Source organism: Saccostrea echinata, unplaced genomic scaffold, assembly GCF_033153115.1.
Source record: "Saccostrea echinata isolate AGI-Se365-2 ecotype Australia unplaced genomic scaffold, CSIRO_AGI_Sech_v1 ptg000005l, whole genome shotgun sequence".
NCBI lineage: Eukaryota > Metazoa > Mollusca > Bivalvia > Ostreida > Ostreidae > Saccostrea > Saccostrea echinata.
In genome coordinates this window covers 16457970-16477710 of record NW_026889754.1, presented here as the reverse complement: position 1 = coordinate 16477710, position 19741 = coordinate 16457970, and the positions used below count along the sequence as shown (strand labels likewise).

Genomic DNA, 19741 nt, shown 5'->3' with positions numbered 1-19741 from the left:
GCCTTACTCACGTTTTTGCTATTGCATGGCTGTCTATAGAAAATGAAAGTAGACTTTTAATTTAACTTACTATGCGAGTGAAATCTGAATATAGTTTACGGACATGTTTTTTTTTTTTTTTTTTTTTTCATTATATATTGTTACTGACTGTTTATTCTTTTACAATATAAGCTCTATGCACGGGGAGCATTACTGTCCATAAATACATACTGATTATCTGGAAAATATTTGGCCAAAAGAAAAGAATTACTGTGTCTGTATAATTATAATCTCTGCTGTTTATATAACCTTCTACAACACTTCAAATTCATATTTCCTTTACACACATACAATCCCAAATTATGATACTCAGCAGCCTTTGAGATGGTGGAAAAACTTGTACATGTCTTTTTCTTTTAAAAAAAAATTCTCATTATTACTGTTGATAATTTTTCTGTCATTTTACTATATTCAAATATGTACAATAATCTGAAAGGTAAATTTATTTTACAAACCTCAAAAAAAGAAAAACAAATTTTACATTGTAGATTAGCAAAATTCACTAATTAAACAAAAAAAAAACTTTTCAGGATTACGCATATTTTTACAATCAGCCAAGGAATCTAGGGAAATACAGTGTGTATGATGTTCTGAACAATCAGTTTTACCCACTTTCTCTTTTTGTAGATGGTCCAGAAAGTGTTATGATAACCCCTAAGCCTGGTAATGATACAATAACAATAAAAGATGGGAAACCATTAGGTCCGTACAACTGTTCAGCTCACTGTAATCCACCTTGTACCTTACAATGGAAGTATAAACATCCGTCAGGGGATTTTGTTAATGATACATCCTATGACATTTCTTCATTACCTTTACCAATGCTAAACGCAGACAGAACTAGGATGACTCTTATACGATGTGTAGCCATCAACAGAGTAGGAAGTGCGAATAAAGACATCAAGTTGAAAATTCTATGTAAGTGTTTTGTACAATAACCAATTCCCATTATCTATTGTGAAATCTAAGAAAGAATTTTTCGGAAATTGGTGAGATAGTAGAACAAATAGAACTATATATATATATACACGTAAACCCACTCCCCGTCCAAAAAAAGACGGGCCAGATGCATTTGCACACACTGTTTCTTTCTTTTCTCCTTTTTTTCTTTAATTGAAAACTATTTGTTGTGCATTTTCAAAAATACAATGCTGAAAACTAAGGAATTTCAAGTTGTGTTCATTATAGGTCTTTGGATGTATTGGAAAATTTACATTATTTACATACTGAAATTTCTACGGATTTTTAATATATATTATGTTTTTTAACCTCAGTATCTCGAATTATATGAACTCTTCGAGATAAAAAATGTGACTGTAAATATGTTTAGATATACTGTTCATTTGTGCAATGGATTTCTTCATTTCTAATTTCTTTATTAGCTTATTACATTCAGTCAACTACTTTAAAAATTCAATGCAAATAAGAAATATTTATCTTCTGGACTGAGTGAATTAACAAAGTGCAGGTCATGTGAGGAGAAAATCTTGATTCAGATTGCATTCCAAACATACTCAAAATATCATATGACTGAAAGAAAAAGGAATCAATGGCTTACCAATGAAATGTGCTTGGCAAACTTTACATGAAAGGTCATCGAAGAAATATTTTGTCAGAAATGCAAAAAAATTATATTAAACTTATACAATGGAAACATTTAGTGTTCTTTTTAGATAATATTCCGGAATCGTATATGAGAAATATATATATATATATATATATATATATATATATATATATATATATATATATATATATATATATATATATATATATATATATATATATATATATATATATATATAAGGATTGACCAGTGACAAGGATGTTTAAGTTGCATCTTTGAAGGTAGATCCTGACTCTTGAATATCCTCAAACATATTTCAATCAAAGTTTGCAAATTATTGACAGACGAAGTTTGTAACCATACTGATCATTGAATATTAATATTATAAATAGAGGTACTGTGAGCTCACAAAATGATTCTTCCCCTTCTTATATGAGCATAATAGCAAAGTCAATGTTTTACTATTGGAAACCCCAAAATATCTGTCCGACCGAAATGTAAAATAGGAAGAGCACAATGGCACTGTTTAATAAAGATTCTGTGAAAGTCACATACAGATTTTTAGAGGTATAGGAGGAGTTTTGGATAAGCGATGGGTGCCCTCAATATTTTAGAAAGAATAGTTGTGTCAATTCATTTCTATGGAAAATATGTTTCTAATCGAAATGCAAAATAGGAGGTGCACAATGGCACACTGTATGAAAGATTCGCTGAAAGTCTCATTAAATTTTATTCAGTTGTATAGGAGGAGTTGCGACTAAGGGATGGCTACCCCTAAGTTTAACAGACGTACTGACGAACACCTCCATCACTATATACTCACGCTTTTCAAGCGGGGTATATATGTAATAAGGTTTTGACAATTATTAGTTAATGGTGCTATATATCAATATAAAACCTTTAAAAAAATAATTGAAATGATTTAATATTGGTTTTGAAGAATACATTTCAGCTTAATTTATGAACCTTTTTTTTTTTTTTTTTTTTTTTTTTTTTTTTTTTTTTTTACAGATTTCGAGGACCCTCGAGTGTACATTAATGAAAAACTTCAATATTCATCAACAATTAATGAAGGCACTCCTCTTAATGTTACATGTCTCCTTGGAGGAAATCCCACTCCAGAAGTTATCCTCAGAAAGCTCACTGCTAACAAGATCATTGGGGAAGGCCATTTTAATTACACATGGATAAAAGATGCTAAGTGTTCTGACACAAGCAATTACAGCTGTGAAGGAAAATCATCTGAGTTTGAGAGCAGGATTCAGTCATTTCATATCAACGTTACCTGTAAGTTTACTTTGTCATCAATAGTATTCCTGGGAACATATTCTATGTCTTTTTGTCTTAAAGACATAGGTAAATGTTTGAAAAGGTAGATTCATGTCATCGCTGCAAGTCAGTATTGTATGACTTCATAATGACGCTTGTCTCCGACCTCTGAGACAGCTAAGCTTCTCGACCTTTGCAGATTTGTGTCGTTTCATTTCTTAAAGCGAAAAAAAAAAGTTAACGAGAATGAGATAGGTGTCGCACATTACTATTGGGTGAGAATCAGATAGGTATCACATATAAATGTTTGATTTGTTTATGTATTCCTTAAGCCATATGGCTTATTAGATTATATTATCAGTAAGCAATTACAAAATACAGGATGTATAGAACAGAAAGAATGTACATGCATAAAATATTTACATACATTGTTTTAACATAATATTATTTGTGTACAATATTTCCAACAAAACATTACAGAAAAAAATCCTTAGTTTACAGATGTGAATTTCTAAGTGCTTCTGCTTTCTTGGGAAATTTCCTGTATTACTTAGTTCACTCAAATTTTCAGGTGATAATAATTGTAAAAGTCTATACATATTAGGTCTATACCAATAATACTTTTTTAATATACAATTTCCTGTACTCATGATAAAGTGAACATTTCAAAATAAAATGGTACTCATCTTCAACCTCCAATTGACAGAAAAAACCATAATCTATTCTCTCTAGGAATATGAGTAAATCTTCCCTTCTAAATCATTAAAAAAGCGCACTTAATCTAAATTTTGCAATCATTTGAATATATTTGGCTGGAATTGGTTTCATTAAGTAGGATTGCATGCACAGCTTATTTGTTAGATATCTATACACACAACACATTGGTGAGGAAGAAAAAAAGCCTTACATTCTTGTTGAATGTAACAAGAAATCATTGTTTAAATATTTTTAAAAACATATTTTTGTTCGTAGTATTTTGAGAATACCAAGCTTCTCCAAACCCTAATAAAAATAGTAAATATTTTACATTAAGTAACCAATTATATTTTGTACAAGGACTTGTCTCGATTCTTTCAAGCTTATCTTGGTAAATACTTTTCAATATACAATTTTCTGACTCCACTAATTTTAAAAAAAAATTATAATACGAATTTTCCTTTGAATAAAAAGAGGTAAGCAACCAAGTTCATTATAGATCATCAACGACGACGTATTTTTTCTCACTTTCAACATAATTTTGAGATATTCTAAATGTATTTTCTCTATAGCATCACCTTCGTGGAATCCCAACATTTCACTTGTATAATTTAATATACTACTTACATAAGTTTCAAACAAAGATAAACGAGTAACGTAATTTAAAATGTACATTTTTCATTAACTTCAAAAGTTTAAACATAAATTTCCTCCCTGGAGTAGCCAATTTTACCTGAGATTTATTTATAAAAATTACCTGTGTATGTCAGTGAGACACCAAGATAAGTAAACTGATTGACAGCTTCAACCTCCTCATCATTATTATAACATTTATAAGTTTGATTCAATCGACCAGATTTCCTAAATACTACTATTTTAGTTTTACTTACATTTACAGACAATTCCCGTCATTACAATATGAGAAAAGGACATCAAGCAATTTTGTAATCCCTAAGGAGAAAATCGGAAAATAATATGTCATATGCATAAAACATTAAAAACAATGACACTTCTTGGAGATTAATATCTTGACAATTAGACATGATAAAAGCATTCTCAAAATCATTTAAATATAAAGAAAAAAGTAGAGGAGACAGTGCTTCTCCCTGAAGGACTCCTTGTTCTACTCTAAAAAAAGTCACAAAATTATTGGGGTTTCTTTTTTTTTTTTTCTTTTTTTTTGTATTTCACACAACTCCTGGCATTCTTATACAGAGACCATGTACTGTTAAACATTTTCCCCATGATTCTTAATGTTATGAGCTTTTTTAAAGGAGAATTTCTATTAATACTATCGAATGCCTAACGGTAGCCCACAAACAACAGTAGAATTTTCCCATTTGAAAGATGTTTATCAATTATACTTTGCAGTGCAAAAATTGCGTCTATGGTACCAACCCCTGGTCTGAATCCAAACTGTGCATCAGTTAAACATTTACTTTCAGACAATTTCATCAGTCTATTATTAAGTATAGTACTGTTGTAATATTTTTAACATACAACTCATGAGGGCAATGCCCTTATAGTTATCTGTTACTTCTGGGTCGGCCTTTTTAAGGATAGGTACTATTTCACCTTCACACCATGTGAGAGGAATATTACCTGTATCAAAAATAACATTAAATGTTCTTGTTAAAAGTGGGATAAGGTCTTCACATGTATATTTGAATAATCATTTATCAAATTATCTTTTCCTGGCGATTTTCTGCTTTTTAAACAGTTTATAGCATCTACAACCTCTTCAACAATTATATTAACATCTAGTTCACCAAATACAGCATTCATATCATATTCTGTATTTGGAAAATCTGTATATGTAACATCTTTACAGACTCCTAGCTAGGTTTCTGAAATGTTCATAAAATTCTTCTACACTGAGATTACAATTGTTGTCTGGCCTATGATTCTTGTTGTCTGGCCTATGATTCTTTAAAATTTTTCAAAGAATTCTCTTAGTGAAGTGCGCCTCAGATATTCTAACTGGCTACCTTGACATCGCATATACTCACATTTTGCCCTATACATACATTTTTTTTTATAATCGTTTTAAGATTTAATCAATAATTGTCTATTAAAATGACTTCTACATCTATTGAATATAAAAAAGTTTCTCTTTGTAAATTCTATACAAATCTCTACATCTCTCATTTAACCAGGGTTTATTTCTAACAACATCCTTACGTTTTTGTTTATTACATACATTATGTTTACAATATTGCTCAAAAACCTAATTCAGACAATGTGTAAAATTAGAAATAGATTCGGAGATATTTACACCATCCTCCATTGAGTATACTATACCATTTGAATCAGTACATTTTTCAAATTCTCTGTTATTTCAGTTATAAAAGTAATCAGTACCACTTATACCATTGAAATCCTGAGAAATTTGGTCCAGTGGCTCTTCTGTACATTTATTAAAAATAAGATATATTGGGGCATGATCAGACCATTCATTGAAATCAAGAACTTCAAAATCGACTACATGTCCAAACAATGCATAATCAGCTACTGCATAGTATATTACACTACTCCCCAGGTGACTGTAAAAAGTCAGTTTACCGTTAATATCTCCGGGTCTTCGACCATTACATGTACATATTCGAAAAAAAAAGATTTACACATTTCAATCATACGTTTACCAAAATTATTAGTATTATTATCTTCTGTTAAACGCACTGACATATCACTATCTGAATCATTATTCAAAATATCTTCCAGCGTTTTATGTAACGCATTCGAAATTTCATCAGATTCTATATATTCTGAGTACCCACCCGATTATTCCAATCTCCAATGAGACCAATTAAACCCTATTCACTATAGTTTAACATATCATATTCCAGCTCCTCGAAAATATTCTTATCATACAGATTATAATAAACATTATTTTTATGTGTACAAAAACACGTATATGCATCTTTAGGGCATACAACTAGGCTTTTATCTAATTTAATCCAAACGGCAGTATCATACATGCATTTCAGAATATGTACACTCTTATCTGGATGCTTATTGAAGATGAGACCCCCACCTTTTCCTTTACTCCTTTGAAATATATTTATGTCAAATACTGTACTTACATGTAAAATACGCTCTGAAAAATTCTAGTTTTTATCAATCCAGCATTCTGAAAGAAATACAGTATCATATTTTCGAATAACTGCAACAAAATTTTCATCATCTAGCTTATTTACAATTGATCTGTTTACATTCCATGAGAAAATATTTAAACCATATGGGCAGTCTTGGCCGCTTCAATAGTGTTCCGTATTTGTCCTGGGCTTTGCGGCCGCTCGTCCCTATCGATCGGATCAGATGCATTTCTTGTGTTTGTGCCATCCTGCACAACTTGAACATAGTTCATAGGTTCTGTTGGGTCGCAATCAGCAGATTCATGACTGTCTGGGTCGTATAATTGACCATTCACAAATAAACGATCACTTACAAGCTGAACATTCGCAGGTATGTTAAGGCAGTACCCAGATCATATTTCGGCGAATTTAGACTTTTTTCGTAAAATGTAACATTGATAAATCGGAAAAACCATAGATAAAACATTTACTTTTATTATCCATTGTATAGACGTCATTGAGTCTTAGGCTAAAAGAAGCACTCCACTACGACGTCATCACGTGACGTCTATAAATAGAAAAATTGCCTTAATGAAAAAGTGAAAAGTTCAACACTACCCCGGAGATAATTCATTTCTTTTAGTGAAAATAATTATTTAAAAACATCACTGGGCCATGAAAAGTGCTGCTAGAATCCTACTCTCCTGACACAGAAAAAAATATTCCAAAGTTTGGCATGAAACCTTACCAAAATTTTTACATTTTATACATACGATCAAGGAATTTTTATCAATTCATGTTAACCACACGATTCTAGCAGCACTTTCCAAGAACTATAGAATAAAAGCTTCCGATACAAACAAAAATTATATTTCAAAGTATGCGGCGTAGTGTTGAACTTTTGCATCTTTGTTGTTATAGAACGACAGAGGAACGGCTGATCGGGATTTCAAAGCACTGACTATGTTCATTATAAGAAAACATGATAAGAATATATCAGCGTACCTGATTCTTAATCTTTAATTCCTTATGAATCACACATAACATTCAGGGTATATGCCTTAAAACTCCCATTTCATATATTTGTTTACATGAGTTCTCATTTCACTCGGCAAATATTTGATCAATAGTTCTGACGTCATGGGTTTGGTATTTAACCCCCGTGCTAAATAATTACCTATTTAATACCACCCCAAAACGACAAGATTTAGTTTATGTTATGTTTTGAATGATTCCATTCTTTTCTTGGACCTGAAATTAAACTTTAAAGATAGATATTAAGAAATCATTATTTCTATAGTTCACGTCATACAGCTTACTATGACGTCATATTGTGAAGGCAAGTAGGATATCTCTGGGTGTAGCCTTAACATACCCGCGTTTGCGCCATCTTCTCTAAACTGTTTCTTCACCGGAATCAGAGACCTGCGTCGCTCGTCTATTGCAGCCGGGAACTGACGATGGACTCTCCGTGGTGTCCCCCTCAGCCAGTTGGCCCTCTCCAACACCGCGTCGATATCTGCCTGGTGTATGAAACGTGCGACAATTGGTCTGGGTTTTTCTCTCTGGAATCTGCCAAATCTGTGTATATTTACAAATTCTATGTTGTGACCAATATCTACTTCGTACATTATAAACTCACGCAATTTCTGCTCTGTGTTCTCTGTGTTCTCGCCTCTGGATTCACTCCCTAATCCTGTGAATACCGAGTTTATTTTCATTGTATAATGTTGCAAGCCCGTTATGCATTTATCTGTTTTGGGTTTATATATATATATATATATATATATATATATATATATATATATATATATATATATATATATATATATATATATATATATATATATATATATATATATATATATATATATATATATATATATATATATATATATTACATGTTATTATGTTATTACATATTTTTTTTAATTAAGGTGGTACACAACATCCATTAAATCTGTTTTAACATTTATCATTTGTGTACACCAGAAAAAGAAAATATATGGAGATAACGAACAGTATTCAAGCTCAAAAGTCCCTTTTTACATTACAAAATAGGTGCAGAGCAAATACGGACCTCCAAAACATCAGAAGTGGGATCAGGTGCCATGGAGGAGTGAGCATCCCCTGCCGACCGGTCACACCCGCCGTGTGCTCCTTGTCATGATCGGGAAATAACGGAAAAAACCGTCGACAATTCAGTGTGAAAATAATGGCCTAACAATTAGTATGAAAAAAGTCAAGCAGCATTTGACTTAATGATAAATTGTATTTGCTGACAAGGTCATTGTATCGACCATGGAACTTACGAAATGATGATTTTAAACTTTAATTTCTTATATGACTTTAATTTCACCATGATTTTAGTAATCAAGGATCTTTGTAAGAAAAATAATAATCTGTGACATATTTTCATATTTGAGCACTTAGTTGAGCAATTTGTTATGAAAGATCGCCAAATTACAATTAGAAAAATAGCTGAATATTTTTACAATAATATGATTATTAAATCCCTAAAATACCGTTTAATTTAGACTTTAAACATATGCGATATGATAAAAAGAGGTCGTCCATACTTTAGCCACATTGGATTAACGACGCTCCCGAGACAGAGGACTCGGGTTTTGATGATCACCATGCTAATTCTGGAAAGGAATGTCCTTATCCACCCATCCTATTGCCGAGATTTCGCCATTTCTGACAGATGAACTGTTCTTGTTATAAAAAATAACTTGCATGGTAGAAATGTAAGACTCGGAAAAATCTTTTAGCTTCTGTGAACAGAATGCCACGGAGCGTGTTACTTGACCGCCTGGATCACGTGATTAGCGAATGGACAGAACAATGGCAGATGTGCATTACCATCGGAGAGGACTACTTTAAAAAATAATGAGCACTAAAACCTTTTTTTTTTTTTTAATTTTTTTAAAGAAGTAATTCAATCAGTTCGCAAACTTTCTGATCACCTCTCGTAAATATATATATATATATATATATATATATATATATATATATATATATATATATATATATATATATATATATATATATATATATATATATATATATATATATATATATATATATATAGTTGACCCCCGCATGTCCATGTATGTTTGTATGATAACCTACAAAAAATTACGAAAGCCCATTGAGCTCATTTTCGTAGGTTAAAGAAAATATTTTTTTGCGTTAGAAAACGAAACTTTCGCAAATAAACGAGTAACGTTCGCGAATCAACGCGTAACTTTCGCGAATAAACGCGAAATTATACATATATAGTTATGTTGATATATATATATATATATATATATATATATATATATATATATATATATATATATATATATATATATATATATATATATATATATATATATATATATATATATATATATTTATATATATATATATAAAATTCAAATTTAAATGAAAAACTCAAACTTTAATCTATAGCGCTTTCGCCCAATGCGGGCTCATCAGTAGATTTGAAATAATAAACAAGTTACATTATGACGTCATTCTCGTGACGTTATGAAGGCAACTTTTAACGTAATGTGATTGTGACGTTATAAGAATCACATTATTAAGTTAGGAAACAATGTATCATTTCATGAGCTTAACGTGTCATATGATGCTTTTTAAAGAATAATTATAATAGGATACTGTTAATCACAAATTTATCAGGGAGGAGAGTTCTACTTTTCTTGATTTTCCTCCATAATCTATATAATTATACTAGGGGTTATTATAAAGTTCGTGGACTAGCGCTATAAATTTAAAGTGCTTAGGGCATACAGTATAGAGTGTGTACACTTTAAATTAACATCATCTTTTCTCTAAAGAGAGAAATAGGACGATACATACATACATGTATATATATATATATATATATATAGATATAGATATAGATATTTAAGAAATAATAAACAGGTTTAAAAACTTCAATGGGAATTGAAGTGGGTCGGTCACGTGATCAAATCCTGTGAAGGCCGAAGGCCTTCTCAGAAGATTTGATCATATACCGACCCACTTCAATTCCCATTGAAGTTTTTAAACTTGTTATTTATTACTTATATATACATTTGAGACGGACAATAGAATGTAATCGAATATAAATATTGCACTAACTGTACGTCGTAGATTTTGACAAATTACGCTAGGTGTAAATCGGCTTGAAAAGCGGTTACGCTTCAAATTCATCTGACAAATGATTCTGTTTTGAAGGGAATATTCTGTGAAAGGCTACTTGTGATCAATTATAGTGAGCATATTGGTGTCTGGGAATTTTTTGTATTCATGAGAACCCATATTCGATGTTAAAAAACACAAGAAACACGTCCAATGTTTGATAATAAAAAGTTGGAGGAATTAAGGTCGGAAAGGAATGGATGAAGACACTTGTCCGGACCAGATGACTTGAAATCAAGTACAAAATTTGATCAAAAACATAAAATCTACGATTTCAGTAAGGTATATTTATTAATTTATGATGTTGACATGGAGACACTGGCGACAGCTTACATTGTTAAGACAACGTCACAACGTTACAACGATTTCGATGATGGAGATGAGCCTACCGAACTTCCAAAGTGCAGTGTTTGTCAGCTGTTTGTGGCGTGATTGCATTACATTGATATTTTTCAACAGATTTTCAAATTTATTGTGAGTAAAGTTTAATGAAAAAAAATTATAGCATTCAGAGGTCTGCGAGAAAAATAAGGGTAAACGTTGAGACTATGTAGCTCAGACATGGAACTTATAACATGTAGTTTTCTATTCTCTAAAGTGGTGGAGTGAGCATCCCCTGCCGTCCGGTCACACAAAATATGTACACCGTGAATAATACCGATTAAAAATACTGATGAATTTACTTTTGTTTCAATAGTTATACACATTTATATATAATATGGATTTACAAATCAAAGCAACCAATTACTCTTTCAAAAATTAATTTCTGTCTTGCATGCACGAAAAATCTTTGCAAGCAAGGAGTTTTCAGTTCACTCTCTTGGTGAGAAAAGACACTTTGATCGGAAAACATATATATTTTACAAACGAACATAGTAGAAGTAACCATATTGTATATTTTATAAATTATAAGATTGTAAAAAGAAATATTCTGATGTATGCATTGTTTATGAAGATCATTTGCTTAATTTTCACTGACTCCTCCCGTAGAATTTCCCATCACAATCTCATAAACTCAATAAACTGTATTTTTAGAAATTTATATAAACCAAACTTTTAAATTAAAAAACACAAAAACATGAATGTAAAAGATTTATTCATAACATCTTTTTAAGGTGGCTTGATATTCAGAATTACTTATTTGCAACTATATATCTTATCTTTTAGGTGACCCCCGCCTTGATAACTCCAATTTATTCAAAAGCATCTATGGGTCAAAGAGTGGCCCGGACGTTAACGTTCATGTAAGTTTGCCTGTTATTGCAAATCCCTTAACATCTTCATCAGGGTTCACATGGTCAGGACCTACACGGCAGTCTATATCAACTGATATCTCACAAAGAGATAACGTTATCTACAAAAAATGGATCAACAGCACCATTCCTATTCCTAATCAGAGTTCCTTCGGAAATTACTCACTGAAATACAAAGGAAATGTCTTCGCTGATATAACAATTAACGCTGAAGGTTGTATTAACATCATTTGAATTATTTTTTCACATTACATTCTTGTGCATGTGAAAGTCTTTTAAGCATGCGGAACTTTCAGAAAGGAATGAACAGATTTGGTATTAGTATTTAAGTAAGTTAGGCGTACATTTAAGTTAGAAATCACTCGTGATATGAGTTATATCAAGTTTTTTCTAGAAGTATATTTTAGATATTTACTACACATAAAGCATGACTCAAAATCGCAAAGAAAATTGGGGTCAGTGTGCATCTTACTGAGCAATGGTACAATTAACATGACCTGTTTGCACTTAAATTATAACTTTTAGGTTAATCACTTTAACCTTTATCATATTTTACCAAATGTTATCATGGCTAAAAATGTAATCTTATTTTATGTTAAATATTTTGAATAATATTTATTATTGAAAAAATGCAGCAAATTAATGCGCGTAAAGTATTGTCTCACCTTTTTGCACGAAAATATATCAAATCTGTGGTTTTAAAAATCTAGATAGGCAATAAAATATTTTCTTGTATCAAGCTTTCTATGATTTTAGTGCTGATCGGATGAATGTATCGTGTAATTTAAAATATTGAAAGAAAAAAACTGGGCTCAATTATGTAAATTTTGAGATATTGGTCAAAATATGCGATTTTCAGGCGAAAAACAATGAAACTTTTGTTTTGTTTTCTTCAAATAATCTTCATAATTTGGCAAAGGCTGTTGAGTGAAAAAGTGATATTGTTTTAAAAATATCAATTGAAACCTATATTTAACATTCCTAGTATATAATAACGAAAAGATTTCTACGAATAAAAATAGGTAGGGCTGCAATTCCAAGATTTTAAATCAAACAAATGACTAGAAATATTCTTCCACCACAAGAAGTAGTTCCCCCATAAATCTTGTTTCTTTACATTATTGTGCGCAGTTTTTAAATTGAATATTGTATAATTTGCATTGTTTAATTCAAATATCTCACAAAAATTGAATTGTAATAAATAATATTGAAGTTAGAGAATTCTAACCAATTTTTCCTCAAAAACTTATGAGTGACATCCCTTAAGGTATGTCACTCGTCGGCTTTTTAGAAAATTTTAGTCAGAACCTTTAACTTCAAAACTATTTATTACAATTCAATTTTTATAACATATTTAAATTCAACGATGCAAATTATTCAACATTCAATTAAAAAACTGCTCACAAATTCATAAAGAAACAAGAGTTATGAGGGACTATTTCTTGAGGTGGAAGGATATTTAGAAGAAAATTCTTCAAATCTACACATTTGTCAAATTTTCCGTTATGAAATGCTAGGAATTTTAAATATAGGTCCCAATTTATATTTTTAGAACAAATTTTACACATTCACACAACAGACTTTGCCAAAAAATGAAGATATATTAAAGATATATTAAAGAAGTCAAGATAAAATTTACACCGTTTTTTTGCATGAAAATCGCACGTTTTGACCAATATCTCAAAATTTACATCACTGACCCCAACTTTTTCTTTCATTATTTTAAATAACACGATACTTCCAATCAATCTGCACTTAAGTCATAAAAAGTTTGATACAAGAAAATATTTTGTTGAATACTTAGATTTTTTATACCCCAAATATGATACTTTTTTAGTGCAAAAAGGTCACACAATAATTTATGCACATTAATTTGCATGATTTGTTCAATGATAAATATTATTCAAACTGTTTTACATAAAATAAGATCATATTAATTGCCATAATTACATCTGATAAAATATGATAAAGATTAAAGTGATTAACCAAAGAGTTACAATTTAAGTGCAAAAAGGTCAAACTCAATTGGACCGTAGCTCAGTAAGACGCACACTGACTCCCCATTTTCTTTCCGATTTTGAGTCATGCTATATGAGTACTTATCTAAAATATACTTCTCAAAAAATCCTTGATATAACAAATTTCACGAGTGACATACCTTGAGCAACATTTTTTAAATTATGTTTTCCTAGCTAAGTTTGCGATGTTTTCCAACCCTTACAAGAGAAGAGAGTCCACGCAGCGGGACGTATTGTCGCCTACCTATATTGCCGTTCGACATTTTGTGTAGAATTGCACTTCTGAATGTCGGTACATTTTGTGACCCAATTAAAAATTATACCTGCACAGTTTGTCAATGAAGACGAGGTGTAGAGACCCTTGTATTGCCGTCCAGATCTTCGGCGTTTAACAATAATATTGTAATAAGTTAAACATTGAAATTATTTTTGCTATTTAACAATAGATGGATAAATGAATAAATTCTGTGACTGTCGATCATTGTTGCCTACTCGAGAATATTTCACTCACTAAAAGTTACTCAACTAACTATATGATTAATCACTTCAATCTTTTTTATCAAATTTTTAAAAAATATTGATATTTTTCATAAATTTGTTTTGCCGAAAAAAAAATGTAGATACTTTTAAGCACATTATTTATATGTGGATTTCCTTTCAGAATCTTTGTACATGTTGCCTCTTTTTGTCTGTTTACTCTTTCAAATAATAGCATGAAAACTAAGTCAATTTTCTTTTTATTTAAACAATAAAATGCTTTCTCTGGTTGTTAGTACGAGAATTAATGTCGCAGCTATTGCAGAAAAAAATACATAACCCGCGTAAGCGGTTTATGTGAATTTTTTTCTGCAATAGCTGCGACGTTAATTCCCGTTCTAAGAAACAAAGAAAGACATTTTATTGTTTATATTTATCTTTTTTAAAAAAAATTCAAAGTTAATTAAATATGTTAAATATTTTATTATAGATTTGTATGTCATTGTATACATAATTGATGGAACAGCCATTGCTTAAGAAATCTATGCAGGTGGCTTGCTTAGTGTTGTTTATGGACTGATTAACGGCTATGGTTTTTATAAGAAATAAAGGAAATAATATTCAGTGGATGTAAATATTCAAACATGAATAATCCCTTGAAATCTTGATATGCATTATTTTCCCCTAACAAATTAGTCTTTTCCAAGATTAAAGAAAGTGTACTACTTCAGAATTTACAGAAAATGATGCAGATATAGAAAACGGAGAATTTGACAGTGTAATTTTATTGTCAGGAATTCATCACAAAATTAGACATATTAAAGCAATTCTCTACATTTTGTTATACAAAATATATCGGTATAAAATGAAAATTACATTATTGAGAAAACTACTAGATAAACAAGGAGATCTTTGGAAGCTATTCACTGATGTATAAAGAAAACGTCAAAGCTGATATAACAATCAAAGCCGAAGGTTGTATCTTTTAAAATAATCTATGACCATGGATTTAAACACCTGGTTTGAAACATTATTTTAACATAACTAGCACTGTGTGGTTTTATTAACAATGCGTTTACAAGAATATGGTGTATAGAACTTTACTTACCTTCACATTTTTCTTCACTTCACTATCAGATAAACCCCAACCACCATTGAACTTTACTGGATATTCCTACGCTAGTGGATATATCAACCTTACCTGGATATCAAACTTTAATGGAGGACCAGAACAATTCTTTATCTTGTCAATGAAAGAGGGGCCCAACTGGAGAGTTGTTAAAAATCTGACAGACCCTGGTAAAGATAACATTGGATATTATGACCTAGGATCTTTGTCCCCAGGAAACGAATACTTGTATAGACTGGAGAGCTGTAACAGAATCAATTGTTCTTTCAGCCCTAGGGAAGTTAAAGTCAAAGTGAAAGGTGAAGTATCTTCTTACATTTTACAAAGTAATCTCCTAATATTGACTAAAACTATTATTAGTATTACAGAACTCTTTTTGTTTACACACTAGTGCGGTAAAAAAACTTCGTTATAATAAAGAATTCTCATACAATGAATTTTTGGTTATAATATAGCCAGAACTTAAAGTATCGGAGGTCTCGAGCTAAAACATTTTGGTTATCTTAATTTATTGTGATACATTGTTTATAACTATGAATTAGTATTAAGCTTCAAAACATGTACTACTCTTTGAAAAAATTATTTGATACTTCATTATAATAATCAGATTTACTGTGAAACTTTATTCTATAATTATTTTGAGTTCAATAGGAGAAATATCTCATAAAAATCCATATCCATGAAGATAAATTCAAAGAAAATTGTTTAAATACAAAACATTAAAACGACATTCGATAAAAATAAGAATTTTAACATTATATAAGCAAATATGAATTCACCACTGGGAAATTTTTAAACTTTTATTTACATGGGAAAAACACTTTGAAATGATGATTTACAAGAGAAAAGGTTTAGGCACTGATGATTGTGGTATACTATAGCTCACTTTACCATATATTGTTTTTTACTTTAGTATGTTTTAGTAGTATGCAAGTGAAAAAATCAATTCTATTTCAATTCTTCTATTCTGAAAGTCTAATTAATAAGAATTAAGAATTATTCATACTACAAATATTGATGATGACGAAGTTTATATTTTATCTAAAGCTCTGCCTGCCTCATCCTCTCTGTTTGGTGATACTACAATGCTGATTGTGATTGGAGCTTCTGTGGCTGTTTTTGTCCTAGTTGTGATTCTAACAGTGGCGATAACGATGTATTGTAAAAGAAAAAAATCAGCCCTGAAGAAAAGTAACAGTGATGAACGACTAAGTGGATGTAAGCAGACAGATAAGAATCCGGTTATTTAAGGAATAACTGTCGATTGATCATCGTCATGAATCCAAAAAATCTGACAGTTATTCCTTATATTTACATGCTCCTGATTCTGCAAATTCCCGTGCTAATAGCCCCGCTTCTGTCTCTATTTGTCCCGCCCCGCACGTGATTTTTTTTTAACCGCGCCTATCGATGAACCAGTAGATTTATGTAGAAATAAAGTATTTTTACAATTTGTAATTTTATCTCGGACAAAGACATTGGAAATGTAAATATAAAAGTATAAATTCATTAATTCAACATACTTGTATAATATTAAGATTTATCAAAACTTTATCCATCTTACATTAATGACAATCTTAATATACTGTATGGGTACTTAAAAAGCGAGGTACGTATTTCAGCTGCTTTGAAGCAGACACCGATACGTTAATTCATGAATACTGTTAATAAATCATGAATGCTTTCAACGCACAGTGCGGAAATCTGTAGCACTAATTCATGGTTGCAGCAATCGCTACATACCCAGTCACTGTGCTACATTTTGATTCTATGTACACATACACTTGTCTACCCTCTTATACCCATGTATTCTAAAATTTTGTCGTACAGTAAATGTCTCTGGGGTTATCAAAGAGAGTGAATATTATTCATTATTAAATAATCGGTTCTCAGGGCAGTTCCTGTTGGACGTTATTAGGTGTTTTTTTTAATAACAGCAATATGGCAGTACAATAAACTTCACCTCCTTTTTTAATTTATAATATATATATATATATATATATATATATATATATATATATATATATATATATATATATATATATATATATATATATATATATATATATATATATATATATATATATATATATGAGAGTTCAAAGGGATTTCGAAATGTGAGCGTTTAGAACTACTCTGGATGATCTTGACTGGCTAAATCTATAAAATATTAAAATCTGTTTGTCTGCATAAATTTCACATTTCCAATTCATTCATATTTTATAGCCACAGAACAAGATAATACACAGCCGGATGTTGTTGTTTACGCTGCTGTTGACAAAAGTGTCCTACTTAAGAACAGACAACAAGATGACGTAGCGGAGAGTGACGTCATCAAGGATAAAAATGGTGCAGATATTCTCTCTCTCTCTCTCTCTCTCTCTCCAATTATTACAATCACTAAGCTGTATCACGTTACCCATTTTTTTCAAAATTCTGAAATTTAAATGATTTATGTATGTTTTAATAATCAATCTGGAATTTAATTGTAAGTCCAGTTTCAACTAATATAGTTTTCCTTACATTTGGTTCAGAGCAAGGCGTCATCTTTTTAACTTTCTGATGAATGCTCAAATGTTTAATCACTATATTTGCTCTAGGAAAACTTCCACAAGTAATTAAGAAAATATGCTTAATGAGTGTTCCTTACTTAATTAGATGACAACGAAACCATGTATTCAGAAGTGATAAAAAAGCCTAATATACATAAGCAAACAGATTCAACGAAAGAAAAAAAGAAAAATGGAGAAAAGGAGTTGCGGGGAAAGAAAGAAGAAGCAAAAGCATCTAACAGGAATGACGATTCACGTACAGAGGTATGATGTTTATAGCAAGCAGTATCCGAAGTTTTAGTTTAGACAAATTAAAACAATCCATCTACAGAGTTTGTCAGCGAACCGATTAATTTAAAGTGATGATAAAATGATCGAATTATGATTCCTCATAAGGTAGATCATGCATAGTGAAACCCCAATCCTAAAACTTTCGACAAGCAGGAAAAAAATAGGTACCGGTATAACAACGGGAAGAGCTCGATCCAAAGTGGTCACCTCATTATATATGTATATTCTACAGTGTCGTGTAAATCCATATACATTAAAACTATAATGAAGAGATAGGGCATCACTGATTCAGAAAGATCCCTCCGTCCCTTCAGCTGGATCCATTCCTTTTATAATTGAAATAAAATTCTTGAGACTAACACAATCCTGATTTCTCTATTTGGCTATTACATATTAGGATAGAAAGAATTTGGCCTTGTGTTTCTGCAAAGAGTCCTCCTTATCTAGGGAAAAACAGAGGATATAAATGTTAAATGTTTTTATCCTTTCTGAAACCAAGTTACATGTATTTCCTTTTTGTGACAGACCTGACTTTGCGGTCCCCACAGAACAATCCACTTCCTGTTTCTGTGATCAGGAGTTATTCTTTAAAATATCACAGCTTAAATATATTGAACATATTATCTTTTATTTTTTACAGAATCAAGATGGTTTAGTTTACATCGATGTTGAATTTGCAAAAAATCCCCAAAGTTCAGACTCAAAAGGCAAACCGATCATACACGGAGAAGAAGAGCGAACAGAGTACACGTTCGTGGATTTCTCTATAAAGGCGCCACCAAAACAGGAACAGCCAGATAATACCACGTGATCACCTTTATCAGCGAGATGTTCAAACATATACCCTTATAAACTCGGTTTACATCTGGAAATTGAAGAACATTTCTTTTAATGATAAATTGTAAAAAAAAATTTGTAAAGTCTTGTATTTATCTGTATACTTGTATTTAGAGTTGTAAAAATTAATGTATTTAATTTCTCAACATGGAATACCGTAAGTTTATTGCATAAAGACTCTGATCCGCATAAAATAAAAACCATTTAATTATAATTATGTGTCTAAAAGGAAGAAAAAATAAACCCATTTTCATTTATTTTCATAACAATGCATTTTCATTTGCTAGAGCTACAATAACCATAAGGAGGAAATCTTTTCAGATTGGTTTGTTTCACTTGTATGGA

At 30.8% G+C, this 19741-nt stretch overlaps 2 protein-coding genes across 2 annotated transcripts; both read left to right on the top strand.

Annotated features, from left to right (window-relative positions):
- Positions 1-456: 456 nt before the first annotated feature.
- Positions 457-3016, top strand: LOC133179722 (uncharacterized). The gene is made up of 4 exons (XM_061314415.1): positions 457-475; positions 667-957; positions 2618-2893; positions 2979-3016. The coding sequence occupies exons 1-4, from the start codon at positions 457-459 to the stop codon at positions 3014-3016; spliced, it is 624 nt and encodes a 207-aa protein (XP_061170399.1).
- An 8964-nt stretch (positions 3017-11980) lies between these two features.
- On the top strand, positions 11981-19454 carry LOC133179836 (uncharacterized). Its single transcript, XM_061314540.1, has 6 exons — positions 11981-12306; positions 15725-16015; positions 16764-16934; positions 17943-18065; positions 18375-18532; positions 19200-19454. The coding sequence occupies exons 2-6, from the start codon at positions 15838-15840 to the stop codon at positions 19368-19370; spliced, it is 801 nt and encodes a 266-aa protein (XP_061170524.1). The 5' UTR covers positions 11981-12306; positions 15725-15837; the 3' UTR covers positions 19371-19454.
- Positions 19455-19741: the final 287 nt, after the last annotated feature.